The following is a 14,866-nucleotide window of genomic DNA, read 5'->3' on the forward strand; positions in this document are numbered from 1 at the left end:
GACTGCTCTTCTACTTACCCCTTACTAAAGTTTTTGTCATCTTCTACCCACTGAATATGAACATGTTCCTGAGGGTCTTCAGCATCCACTTTGCCACAAGTGATGGTGAAGTCTTTCATCTCTCTCAAGGCCTGCCTCAAAGAGTCCATGTTCTCAGCAGTTATCTGGACCATCACTCCATCTGGGGAACCAAGAAATCCTCATAAGCCAAGATAAGCCACACCAAACAGAGCCTACATAGAAAAAAACCAAACATCCTTCCTCTGCTTGCAACACAGAGGTTTAATGTTCATTTTTAGGCATCATGGGCAGCAATGCTCTGTAAAAACATTTCTGAACTCTCATGTTCCCAAAACGCAGCTCTGCTGAGTGCTGACTAGGCAAACAACAGTCAGGGCAAGGGCAGCTCCCAGGTGAAGTCAGCTACAGCAATGGCCACAGGAGTTTGCCTCAAAATTTGACACCTGCTCTAGGCCACCCTCACGTGACCCCCTCTCCATTCTGCTGTCACCGCCGTTGGCACTGGAAGCAGTGACAGAGTTTGAGAAATCAGGGCTTGCCTGCCAGTGACGACAGATACAGAACTTTGGATTCATGGAATTACTATGTTTGAAAAAGACCTCCAAGATCATTGACCTCAACCGTTAACCCAGCACAGCCATGTTCACCACTAAACCACATCTCCAGACCAAATTAGGGCAGAAATGACTTAGAAGTGAAACATTTCCCCCATGTACAGCTCCCCCATGGAGCTGTGCCCACTGCCTGACGTGTGGGCACCTCCCATCCCTCACCACAAGCCGTAAGGAGAACTCCTAACCCACTCCTGTCTGCACTGTCCCAGCTACAGGGAGGTGACTGCACAGCTGTGCAGCTCAGTAACAGGCATTAACAGCTCCCAGCCCAGCATATGCCATCAGCAGCTACTCCTCTATTCCTGTGATCTGACAACAAACCACATCAGACAGGTACCAGCTCAACAATCTCAACTTGTCATGTTCTCATCTGCCCACACGCAAGCACATAAACAATGCACATTCATAACCCTGCACACTGCAGAGCAGTGGGTAGCACAGGAAGTTCAGCAGGGTTTCCTCTTCTGGTTGGTGGGTTACACATTCCACATATCTTAGGCTCACGATTTCCTCATTCAACCCAAACCAGAGAACCAGTCACAGGCTCCCAAGCCAGGTATTTCATATTTTACCCTCATTTTCTTGTGACCCTGTTTTACAGCGTCTGCACACATTCCTCCTCATTAGGGGAAACAAAATGTTTTTTTGCTAAAAAGTAGGATAAAGCTGAAGCAGCAAGATGATCCTAAGGCATAGGACAGAGCCTTGCTAGCTGCAGAGCTGAGCTGTAAGAAGAAAGCAATGTGTTTTAAGAAGCAGTTCAGTTCTTACCTTCCACTATACTGGATTTGGCAAGGTAGCCTGAAGAGGATTTTAAAGCTCCACTGAACACAAAGAAGCTGGCACCAGTCACTGTAACAACCACAGGAGAGGGTTAGTGAGGCTTTTGTAAAGCAATGCCTTACACAAGAATCAGGTATCACAGCTCTATCAGCCAGGGAGGTGATTAACCTAAATCAAAACAAATGTTGCTTGGAATTATGGTGACTGTATTGCACATCATAGGCTTGGATATGCAAAGGCAAATCACCAGTTTGTTTCTAAACTGGACAACAGTTTTTGTCAAGCTTAATGAATACTCCTCTTTCATCACTCTCACTCTCCCTGCCTAAACACCTCTAAATTTCAGAATTACTAATTTTGGGTAACCAAGTACATAATTAACTTCTAAGTGTTCCCACACAGCTGGCAAAGATTGTGTGAGCTGTTTATGGATTGCACTGTAACAGCAACCCACTGACAAGGCCACAGCTCAGAGCCATCTGACAAAGTAAAATTATCTTAAATGACTACTAAGCATCATGAAATTCCTTCTGGGAATCCCTCTTCTTGTCCCCCACGTGAAGTTAACGGAAGTCAGACAAGACCGTCAGTCCTGAGTGACATCCCATGCCAGTGTACTCACTGGAATGACTGGGGACACTTGCAAAACACCAGTGTCGGCCTCTGTCTTGTTCTCATTTGGAGATTGTATAAATTTCTTTGCCAGAAATGTTCCCCATACCCACATTTAAATTCTCAGCACACTGCTGCTGCAGCCTTTCAGCCTACTGTAACAAAAATATAGCCTGGAAATCAGATGGTCTAATTAAGGTGAACATGAGAAGTTTCCTGAAGCTGCATTATTAAAATGCTGCTGCTGCTGTTGTTGGTTATTCCTATTTGCCTTTCTCTCATACTAAATCTGATCTTCCTTTCACATAGTGCAGGTCAAGCACAGGCAACCACAACCTCACCTGCACCTCCAATAATGCCAAAGCCAGCTCATTATTAATGGAGAGGTGTTGCCTAAGCCAGTTCCAGCACTGTGACCTCTGGAGCACTACAAGTCCTGAGCTGTCCTGTGCCAGCAGCATTGCCACAGGGACAAGGGAGCAACTGCTCTGTGCTTTATTTTCTGTTTGCTTCATCTCTGAAGTTGCTGAAGCACATCTCGGGCAAAGTGAGAACAGCACCACTGACCCACAGAAGTGTGACGTGGGCTGCACACAGCCTGCAAAGCAGTGTGCCCCTGACACCTGAGCTCATGGGTTCTGTAAGGGGAATAAGGCACCAAGGGGTGAAGAGCACATGGGGCAATATGTTACTACTCCTCACATTGCAGGTCCAACTCACAGAGCTGTCCAGCAGTAACGCCAGCACTCAGAATGATTTCCTCTAACAGAACCAAACCCAGCTGTGACTGATTCCCAAAGCCCCACAGCGCTGGGACAGCAGCACCCAGGCAGAGCTGAGCCCCTCTCACCCTTCCTGGGCTGGTTGTGGATGCTGATGGCCTGTGTCTGGTAGTTCCCATCGTCGTTCTGCACACACACGAGGTGCGAGTCGGCCTTCTCGTTGAAGCAGGCGCCCCCCGCCAGCACGTGCTCGTTGGACTTGTTCATGGCTTTCATCATCTGCAAACACAAAGGGTTAGCATTCCCACCCAGTTCAGCAGGCACTTCCAGAAACAGGTGGTTCTTGGAGCTGTTCAATTGGACAGGGCAAGCTTCCCAACAGTGCTCAGGTCCCACGTCAGGTTTCAGCACTCGGAACCACAAACTGCTTTGGAGAAGAGGGTTCAGGTCTTTTGCTGCCTGGATTCTTTAAAGTGCCACCTTTTGTGCTGTTAAGATAAATGGTGTAAGGGATAGCTGAGCTATGTAAGTTTTTAAAAATACACAGAAAAAAAAACATTAGAAAAACCCTGGGAGGAAATATCTGGCTTGTTTACACAACTCCAGTCGCTTAGGACATAAAATCATAAATGCCACATGGGCACTCAGACTGGGGCCATTTCATCCTGTTCTGCCAGGACCAGACACCAAAGCTTCAGTGTCTCTCCGAATGAACTGGTGAAATTGGAATTAATGTTTCCAGGTAAAATACTTTTCTAAAAGATCCAAATCATAGATATCCAGAAAGAATTTTAATTCTCTGCAAAGGAGGCCTCCAGAAAGCATCCAATAATATTTGTGATGCCTCTGCCCTTCAGTTTTGCTACTTATCATCTGACATACACCAAGTTACATGCCTTGGCAAAACACTCTTGTACATTATATAGTTCCTTTCCTTCTCTCCACTCTACTTCTTCAGGCAGGCACAAACTATGTGATTTTTGATCCAAAAGAAAACAGAGGGAGTCATCTAGCTCTGGAATTTGTTTCAAACTCGAAAATGACATGTTTGCTTAAAAGAAAACAAGTCAAACTGAATTACACAAATTCCCCCACAGTGAAAACCCTGGCAAGAAGGAAAATGCAGAATTATTTGACATCTCTGAGCAGCACTCAAACTCCCACCCTCTCCTTCCTGGAGCTGATAAGCATTCAGGCTACACACAACACATCTGTCTCCCTCAGTCCAACACAAAACTTTAATTATAGTGTCAGGAACATTAGCTGATGCTCACTACTGACAAATGTGCACAGGTGTAATGTTTGGGGAGGAAACTTAATTACGATTTTGCATCAGACAACAGTGTATTTCATTATCCAGTCTATCATGTCATGCTCCAGAAAGAAGATTTTAGCTCCAGAACAGCCATCTTTGTGGAGCTCAGCAGTTGCCTTCAGCACAAGCAACAACTAGACATGGCAACTGTGCTTCATTAGAAGGCAACCAATAAAGAAATGACAGTCACCTTCGCTGAGGGACTAAACACGCAACAAAGGATCACTGTAAGTTGTAGAAAATTTAAATAATTTGAAGACAAAAATATGTATTTATATAAAACTACATATTAATGTGTAATTTGTTAATTACATGCTGAATTCTCCACATTTAATCCATGCATGAAATTTTAAATGAGTTTTTAATTTCTGAGATAGTTTGAGTGACAGTCTTTTCCAATTAAATACTGCTTTACATGGGAAAAAAAGTCTTGTGGTTAATTCTTCTTAATTTAAACTAAACTCAGATGAAAAATTTCTACTAATTCAACCTTTCAACTGGATCACAAGCAATAATGTTAAATAAATAACTCTTTCTCAATTTAAAAAGTTGAATCCTTGCTTGACACTGGAAAGAAAACCCAAGCATGAGGCAGAGGTTTTGCTATTAGGTCCCCTGACCCAGAAAGTCCCTCCCAGCCCTGCTCAGTGTGTGACACAAGTGGAGCTGACAACTTGCAAGGCCAGGCAGGGCTGGCACTGAACTGCAGGCTGTGCCAATCCAGACTGAATTCACACAAACCTCCCTGACCTCCTCCATTCCCTCACAACTGCATCAAAAATTAAAACACCTTTTAACAGACCCTTTATCTTCTGGCTTCATCAATTTCATCTTCTTCAAACTTCACCTAAGAACACTTCGTCTTTTTTTCCCAATGAATTTCTTTATTCTCACGTATTTTACTCAAATGTTTCTTGTAGGGGAATTCCCTCTTGAGATAAAGCTGCAATTCTGCTCTGATCTTACAAGAACTCTTGTAAATACCATTTGCCTGGGAGGTTTGCTCTCTCCCCAGCTCTGATTGGTTTCAAAGTACCAAGTTACCCCCTTCTCCTCAGACAGAACACAAAATCAATCACCTTCTCCACTGTTCTCTTTCATTACTGTTCAAATACCTCCTCCCCCAGTTTTCTCAGCAGCACTAACTCCTACAGATGCTGATTGATTTTCTCACACCAGAAATCAAGTATAAAATTTAGATGTTGAGGGAAATTTTACGTAAAATAATCAGCAATCCAACAAATACTACAAAATGCTTTGAGTGGGAAGAGACAGCATAGATGAGAAAAGCTAATGCATTTTTTCTTCCTAGTTTACCTCGAGTGTAAAGTTTGTCAATCTATTTGCTCAAATCAAACATATTACACTTTATATGTAAACAGTTCAAAAACCTGAAGGACAAGTGTAGGAGTTTAATTAATACTGAATGGAACTGTGTTCTTCCCGTGCAGCCACCCTTATTCACTTCCAAAAGCTCTGTGCATCCTGCACTTACTATTTGCTTTTGAGGCAGTTTTCCCTAGTGGTGGTGAATAAAATAAAAATTCCTTTAGATCCCAGGTACTCCAACCACAAAGAAACTGTAGAGAAATGTATGAATTATAAGCATTACCTCATTATATCTGTTGCTAGGAATTTTGATGCTGGTTTTTCTGACTTCCATATCAACCACTAAACCTTGGACCACAGGCAGTGTGTACTGGTAATTTCTGAAGTCCTGGTAATTAAAACAAGTTTTTAAGTTAGGCACAATGATCATCATTAACATTGGAGGTTTCATAACTATCCTGGTGACTATTAGTTAACTCATTCAAATAATTGTAATCAGGGACTGAAAGGCAGGGAGGGACAGGGACACCACAGCCTGTCACCTGTGTAATTGCAGTACACAAACAAAAACCATAATCGTGATTGTAAGTCAGTGTAAGTCATTTCACTCATTTTCTTACATCCAAATTAATTTTCTCCAGCCTTGAATATCATCACTGTACATAACACAACCTGACTCTGTGTTCTGTTACTTTACTGGATGGAGATATTAGTTTTTCCAGCAGTGAGATTTAAGTCATGCTTCAAGGAGAATTTTCTATATTGAAAATATTTGCAAAGTAGGAAGAGATAATAACTTCCCTTCAGTTGAAGCACTGTGTAATCAGAGAGCTGTGACTGCACACTGCGATGACCCAGCACTTCTGAGGAAGCAATCTGAGCAAATAATGCTCTTATTTCAACATCCAAACATCCTCTGGTGGCCAGGTTTAGGATGTTGATTTGGGTTACAATTCACTGTGCTGATGAAAGCTCACACCCACTATCAGCAATTCATCCAAATCCCCACTATCTCCCCTGGCATCTTCTAAACCTGATGCCAACTGCAGCAGGAGTTCAGTTCTCCCCACGCTGATGGGACTCCCAGGGACGGAACATGCAAATTCCCCGGCAGCACTTACTGCAAGGAGGTTCATGATCGTGTGTCCAGTCTCTCCAAACAAAGGCTTACGGAATCTGACACTAAAAAGTGGGCAGGGATAAACTGGAATAAAACAAAACACAACAGGTCAGATTGTAATTTACATACCAAGATCCTGCAAACCAGACTCAAATGCCACCTCCTCAGTTGAACGTGGGGAGCAGCAACTAAAGAAGAGGCTGGAGAGTCCAGTGTTTGAAAAGCAAAAGGGCAGAAGGATTTAAGCCTATAATGCATCTTCCATACGTGTCATGGCCTCAGAAACAGGAATAATTATGTGGAAAGCTGACAAGTGCCACCCTGCAGGACTGAATCTGGTGATCTGGACCCTGATGGCAAAGATGGTCTTTCTAAATGCTTTTCTGAGACTACTCCTTGGAAATGGCTTCTTCCTTTTTTTGTACAACCCTCCTGCTGCTCTCCACTACAGCATCATAAGCCTTGCACTTCTGTAGCTGACAGGTGTGACATTCAAGTGATAATCCAGATTATTTCCTTTGCTGTTTTCATTGTTTCATAAGAAGGTTGCAACCTCTACAGGGCTATGTCAAAAACAATTAAAAGGCCATTTATGGTATGTCAGCAATGTGAAATACCTGCATTCCTTGGCTGGCTTGGCCATACCTGTAAAACATCTGTGATGCAATTCCGAGGGCAGTGTATGGATCTGGCTGCCTGACGTTATGTTGCAGCAGGAGCCATCACAATGCTTGGATCATGACTCATGCAGTGATACACACTGCCAAGGCTTCCTAAACACATGTTTGAAGGAAGGTTCCTAAACTATCCTCAGGCAAACAGTCAGTCTGATTTCCCCAAATGCCACACATCTCCACAGCTCCCAGTGTGCTCAGAAGGGGCTGCAAAGTGCTCAGCAGGTTTGAATTAACACCGTGAGGATTTCCTGATGGAAATCAGCTCCAGCCTCTGCACACCGGTGAAGTGTCTGAAAGCACCACAGCCCCCACACAGCGACCAACTCGTGCTCAGTGCCCTGAGGCACCGACAAGGGCTGAATTTCCCGTGTCTGTGAGCAGCAGCTCAGCTACATCCCAGATGCCCCGAATTCCCTGAGCCCGAGCTGTACGGCTGATCTGCGGATGCTCAGCAGATGTTTTCTGCAAATCCAGCAGCCCAGAGGGACTCCTGAGCTGATCTGATCTGCTGCAGAGCCAGCAGGGCTGCACAAATGGCTGAAATCTGACAGTTCCACCAGAAAACAGGATGGAAGGAAACCCAGGAAACCTGGGACACAAACGCAGCACCTTCCAGGAAGACAGTGAGGAAGTGACCTGCAGTCACAACTGCCCCAGCACATGGGAATGTGCCTAAATCCAAGCCACAGCTATGGAAACGATGCAAAGCCCGGCTTCACAATGTGTCAGAGCAGGTACTTCTGTTTGTCACTATGAAAACATTTCTTTCTGTGCTAAAAAGCAGATGTCACATCCAAAATATGAGCATTCTGTTTGTTTTTCTAAACATTGATGGGAATAAATGCACTACTTAAAAAAACCTTATGGGTACACAAAAAACCCTACACATCTTTAACACGACTGTTTCCTTGGACAAGTTTAACCTACAGTCTTCATCCTCAGAAAGAAAATTTTAGGATTTTCTTTTTGCTCTCCGGCAATGTAGGTATTTTCTGAAAAAAATTCACACTGTTCCCGAAACTTCAAAAGTTAAAATTACAAATCCCTATAAAGCACATTCTAAAAGTTATTTTGTTGAACTGTTCTGGGAAAAAGCTCTGGGGAAAATTAACAGCAGATCATTTTCATGGTAATTCAGATTTTTGACATGTGCCAATTAAAACTGCAGATGGGCAAGACATCCAATTTTTGGCCCATCCCGGTGGACAAACTTGCAGAAGTTACTGCAGCTCAGCGCCTGGTACTTACGCCTGTACTCGGCTCCGAGCCTCAGCATCAGCCGGATGGGGAACACTTTAGCCCAGGGAGTCTCCCATTTCTGGATGAGGATGCCAAACAGGTACGGTGGGGTTGGGAGCACCAGGTCCTGCAGGGACTGATACGTTGCTGCAACGTACAAGAAGCCTCCGTGTTCTTTGCTTCCGAGGAAGCTCTGGCTGAAAAAAGAGTGTCCCAGGTTGCCAACAATGTTACCTATGGAAACAAAAAGGTCATTACTTCACTAGTTTGAGAGCCTGTATCAAGAATGTCAGGAGTTTTTCAGAAGGGAAACCAAAAAATCCATATTAAACTCACTTTGCTTCCTGAAGCGCTTCTGTGTACTAATCACACCTGAAACAACAACACAGACATCCAACCTCTCCTGGGGAGCAGGGAGGGATTTGCCTCAATCTTTCCTGTGATCTGCCTGTTTCATAGAATCATAGAATGGCCTGGGTTGGAAGGGACCTTAAAGCTCATCTCATTCCAAGCCCCTGCCGTTGGCAGGGGCACCTTCCACCAGACCAGGTTGCTCCAACCCCATCCAACCTGGCCTCGAACACTCCCAGGGATGTGGCATCCACAGCTTCTCTGGGCAACCTGTGCCAGGAAGAGCACAGGGTATCACAGGATAGCTCAGGCCGGTATTGCTGCCAAGGAAAGGGTTCCTGCAACTTCCCCCTGGCACTACAAAAACACCCACAGAAAGCCTGTTTTCAGTATCTCTCAGATACTCAAGGGGTTTCCACTGCAGAAGCTGCTGCTGACTGAACCAAACTTTTCTATTCAGCTGCAATTTAAGGAGGGCTGTGCACCTGGTCAAACAATTAATGCCCACTGGTTGTCTTTCCATTTAGGCAAACCACTGGGGTGCCTGCTCAGACACGTACTGGAGATCTGGGTCATTTCAAGAATTACACAAAAGAGTGTTTATTTCATTAGTACACTTAATGTAAAATGCAACTGAGAGACACAGGGGAGAAGCACCACTAATTTTTATTCACATTTTTACTCTTTGATGCTCTTAATTTCCAAAAATGTTTACACTGGAATGGCTGACTGAGTCTGAATGTTGATTAGGCTATTACAGCATCCAACACAGCATTTAACGTTGAAGCAAAGAACCATGGTGTGATTCCTTTTATCAAATGACAACAACAGCGTGCAAATAATGTACAGAACAGCTGATCACAATTCTCCATAGGAAGATGTGAATATTAATAGTGCTGATTTGCTCTCAAAGAAAAACACGAGTCGTTTCAGAGAGCATGGTGTGCTTGATCACACCACTCCTGAGGAATTGCATGGGACTGAGGTACTCATGCAGACCTCCTGGGCTCCTGCAGCAATCCCAGGCTTTCCCACCTGCAGACTGCTAAGCAGATTTTCTGCTCTTTCCCCACCACCTCATAATGGAGTATATCTGAACTCAAGGCAGTGATGTGCATGTCTCCAGTGTGCACAATCACTGGAAAGTAACTGGAGCCTTTCTCCCTTTTACACACGAGACACACACACGAACAAATCCTCAGTAATACAATCTGTTAGAATAACACAGCTATTCCAGCCCTCCCTCTGGAGACGTGGCCACGCTACTTTGCATCCCTCCAGATGCCCCTGGCACAATCACCAGTGAGTATTGCTTCCTTCACCTGACCTTGGGCTGTCCAGCTTTAAACAGAGCTACTGCCAGGCCTCTGAACAAAAGGCTCCTTTCATACTCCAACTAACAAATATTCTCAGGGCTTTCCTCGTTATTCAAATTTGAAGGCACCTTAGTGGACTTTTTTTCCTGTACCCACAAAGTGCTGCACAAACTGAGTTCTCAAGTTCTCTGCTAGAAGGTGATGGGCTTTGGCAGCTCAGACATCCCATAGCAGGGTACAGGTCATTCAGTGCTTGTCACTGTCCTGGAAGCCAACCTCTATTTTACAGACCCACACAACCCAGAGCTGACAGTATCACCCCAGATCAAACTCCAGAACTCCCAGAGTGGCTACAACTGAGACACTGAGTGGCTCAGCTGAGCATACTTGATGAAAAGTAGCTACTGGTCCACCTAACATGATTAACAGAGCCACATCCAGTGTTGTCAGCTGCTGAGAGTCACCGATCCTGCCCATGCCACACGCACATCTGTCAGGGGTGCTGTGACACTGTTGCCTGCTCAGTGAATACACCAATGCACCACCTTGGGCATCCTGCTAGTGCAAATCTGTGTATCCACTGGTGCTCACAGAAGATTTGCACTTATCTAAAATAGCTGCTGGCACTCATTTGCTTTTGCAGTTCCCACCTACCCTCACTAATCGCCTCTTCTTCATTTCTACTTCCTTTTCCCCTTCCCATCTGTTCCTACCCAAATAGAAGCTACAGGCCTGATAGTAACATTCCTTGGTGAGGTTCTCGGTTCCAACATGACCATAATAATCCTTTCTACCCTTGAAGTGTCTGAGGGATGTGAACTGCCAACCTGAACAGGATTCTGCACCTTTTCTGTGTGGAAGAGGCCAGGCAAAGTGCAGCTGTACAGCCCCATGCAGATCCCAGACGTGTGGCACTGCCCACTGCGATGACAAAGCAATCAGACATTTCCACTCGAGACTGGTGCCAAGTGCTGCAGCAGAAGGGGATGACTCCTTATTTTTTCCGTTTCAGGAGATGGAGCTCCAAGGCTCACACGCCTGGGATGCCTTAATAAGAATTTTTCAGCCAACGGAAACATGAAAAAAAACCCTTAGAGTGGAATCTGCAACTCAGCTGTTCAGCCCTTTCCTTCCATAAGCCACAGCATTATAAATGACTCCTTCTGACACGAGTAGCTTGCACAGTGCAAGCTCCAAGAGGTTACCACTGCTTTAAGAGGGCAAATTACTGGGATTAGGTAGTTGTGCTGCAATTTGTTATTTATAAGAGCATGTAAGAGCCTGGACGTGGACAGCATGGGAAGAATCAAAGTGTTTTCCTACACACTTCTCTTCTCCAGTGCCCTTTTCAATCAGCAAACCCAAGTCAAAAAGCCTCTTTGGGCCCCACAAACATTTCTGCACTGACCAGGGTTTGTCAGCCTTTCCTGCCACATCTCTGAAGGTGGTTCCAAGCCAAGGCCCCCCCGAGAAGCTGCTATTACATTGTCAAACCCAACCCACTGCACCATTACACATTTTAAGCACAGAACTGTGTTTCAGAAGCTTGTAGAGAAAGTGTAGGTGTCAGAAAAAGCTTTCAAAAATAGCTATCCTTCTCAAAAGCATGTAATTTAATTTAAAAAATATCACAACTTCCTTTCTAAAGAGGTAATCTCAGAGTGAGCAGAAAGGTGCCTTTCCTTTTATTAAGTTCCAGCACTTGACATCAGACAAGTGACATTATTTAGGAAATGCATTAGGTGTGCATGATGCATCTAAAGTAGTTCTGCAGGAGGTCAATACTTACTCTCTTCTCAGTTATGCTGGGTTATCCTTGACTTTAAATCTTAAGCATCTCTACAAAATCCTTTAAAAAAAACATGCTTTTCTCCACTGATGTGATTTCCCTTCAACTGTGATCCATGTTGGTTTGAATTCTTCATTTAGTTATCTTCCTCTGATGGACAATGCACTTTACATAGTTGTTTGGCAATCCCTTCTGGACTCAAATAAAATAGTCTATACCAGGAAAGGTAGAATGGAAAAAAAAGAATCCTGCATTTTTTTTATTGTCCTCAATATGTGGTAAAGCCAGGTAGGTGCTTTTACCAAAAATAGTAAGGTTAAATTCCTAATGTATCCTTCTATCTCTTGGTTAATGCCAGGTCACAAAGGTGGTATTGGCATCCAGACTCAGGGAAGGCTTAGGGAAGTCAGCTCACATCTGTCCAGCCTCATTCCACTGTCACCAGGAACAGCCAGAACTGCCAAGTACCAGCACTGTGCCGGCACCCTGAAAACCCCAAGCATCCCAGTTCTGCAGCAAGAGATCCAAAGCAGTATTTACCTGTGAACAACCCTGCCACATGGATTTTCTTCAAGAGCAAATGAGCACATTTTCTTTGGAGAAGGAACACAAACCCAGTCCCTGTCACACCAAGAGCCACAAAGAGCCACAGAAGAGACAAGACCACGACTGTACCTTGACGGCACAACACATCTGTAGTGGATGCCAGCACTGAGAAAAAATCATGTGAAACTCCACATTCAAAGTTCTGACCATGCTGAGCATCTTTTTATTGAAACACATCAGCAAGTAATTTGGAAAGAACTTACTCCTGTTGGCAAAGGCCATAATGCTTCACTTACTATCAGTGAGTAGCTGCTGCCAGTATCCAAAACTTTTTCAGGCTAGTCTGTGGCAGTCCTCCAAACATGACTCACACACCTTATTTGATGTTTGATTTTGTATCCATCCTTTCACATAACAGTAGCAGGGGTGTATTACTCACTCAGTTAACCTTTTCTCTGTTCAGAACATCTACTTTTTGGGCCTTTTTATAGCCCTGCTCTGCATTAGTTACCACCATATTTAATTAAAACCAGGCTGGGTGAAAAATACATAAACTGTGTCTGGGATAGATCCACCCTCACACAGAATATTCCCAAACCCAGGGTGACCACAAAGCCATTTCATGCAGTTGCCAGATTTACATTTTCACTCCAGAAGTAACAGTAGCATTGATTGTATTCCACCAAAGAGCTGATGTACTGGGGCAGATCTGGCAGCGCTGTATTAACACATCCAACTGCCTCAAAGTACCCATTCAGAGGGACAGAAGTTCTCATTTTTCCATTCACTGTCAGGCTTATAGCCAACAGACAAGGATAATCATGGGATTACTACCACAACAGTACAACTACTACAGCCACAACAGAAATCATTAGCTTCCAATTTCAAAACAAGAGAAGCAACACAGCAGGGAGCTGGATGACAGAGGGGCCAGAGGAAAACTAAAGTGATGAAAAGTGAGCAGCAACTAATACTTGCCTTAACTGACAACTTTAGTTTCTTATAATTCACATGCACACAACCTATAGTGAAAAATGCCATTTTTCCTTCAAAATCTCTCTGTTCTACAGTTAGAAAGTCCTACACCCAGAGCACAGCTTAATGTTGGGGACTTCCCATAACAAAACTAATGAAGGCTCAGGGTGGTGCAGCCTTTTTTTATTTTTAAGAAGATGCTTTAAAAAGAAAATTTTTACTAAAGGGAACAAATAAAAAACACCACAGAATTTATTTAAGTTTCCTGATGACATGACAAATGTAAGCCAATCCATTATGTAATGAAAAATGAAAAGGTGAGGTAGAGAGTTTTAAATAGTCTCTAACTTCTAATAGGAATTCTCATTTGCTCTAAATGTCCATCATCTCATCCTAGGAGAGGTGCAGGACCTCTGGAATGAACAGCTCCATATACAACAGCAGGAAAACTGCTAAACACTTCCAAGGGATTACAGAGAGCAAACTGAAACCCTGTAGCATCCCATCCTGTCTCTCTGCCTGGATAAAGTTAAAAAAAGCCAGAGTTACAAATATGTTGACATATACTTCTCCCTCTCAAACAATCTGTGCCTTGGAAAGAAAAAAGGATCAATACTGGGAGAGCATTCCAAAGTGCTATGGGAGCTCACCAAGGTGCCATGATCTACAAAACCTGGAGGTAATTCTATTGCAAGTGAAGGTGTCTACTTGTACTTCATGTCTGAAATACAACACAGAGCAAGTCCTATCACAAGAAAACACTAAGTGGAATTCTTAAACAGTGACATTTGTGTTCTGATTAAGAATTGTACAATACTAAGCAGCTCTTTGCACCAGTAGAATTGTAGAATATCAAATTACTACCACTACAGTACTAAAAGAAGAATTCCAAATACATTATGTAGGAGTTATAAATTATGTATTTCTGTAGTGTAATTATACAGAACTTCATAGCAATATACACACCAAGCTGGATTTCTATCTGCAATATACATATATATATATATATTTATATACACATGCTTGCAATTTTTCATATCTATCTCTCTCTGAATAACATAATCAGAAGATGAAGAATTGCAAATGAATTGAGGTTTGGAAAGGTAGCTGTTTGCAGTGTACACAAGATCCATTATCACATGTGATAATAATACATTCTGAACCTGGCAACCTCTCTGAACAAGCTGACCTTTGTTGTATCAAGACATTTTAGGAAACAAAGATCTTTTTCATTATTTTATTAAACTACTGGATTCAGTCACTCTAAAGGCATTGCAAATTATAAGCAGAACCCTTTGTAAAGGTATTTTCAGCACATAACCTTAATGTGATCCAATTTCATCTCTGGAAAACTAGCTTATTTTCCAATCAGTGGAACCAAACACTTGCATTTTTCCTTATGCAATGATTTTTGAATTCTAAAGTCTAACAACAGCTAGAAGTGGAATCCTATTTAC

General features: G+C 43.3%; 1 protein-coding gene across 1 annotated transcript in view; it reads right to left on the minus strand.

The window, feature by feature from the left end:
- ZFYVE9 (zinc finger FYVE-type containing 9) overlaps positions 1–14,866 on the minus strand; it is a 56,610-nt gene that overhangs the window by 5,222 nt on the left and 36,522 nt on the right. The window contains exons 11-16 of the mRNA XM_008925199.3: positions 8,442–8,666; positions 6,518–6,600; positions 5,680–5,784; positions 2,881–3,031; positions 1,407–1,487; positions 19–181 (exon numbers count right to left, since the gene is read on the minus strand). Of these exons, the coding sequence (XP_008923447.2) occupies positions 19–181; positions 1,407–1,487; positions 2,881–3,031; positions 5,680–5,784; positions 6,518–6,600; positions 8,442–8,666 (808 nt within the window). The remainder of the gene's footprint in view (positions 1–18; positions 182–1,406; positions 1,488–2,880; positions 3,032–5,679; positions 5,785–6,517; positions 6,601–8,441; positions 8,667–14,866) is intronic.

Source organism: Manacus vitellinus, unplaced genomic scaffold, assembly GCF_001715985.3.
Source record: "Manacus vitellinus isolate BGI_N305 unplaced genomic scaffold, ASM171598v3 scaffold_21_pilon, whole genome shotgun sequence".
In the NCBI taxonomy this organism is placed as follows: domain Eukaryota; kingdom Metazoa; phylum Chordata; class Aves; order Passeriformes; family Pipridae; genus Manacus; species Manacus vitellinus.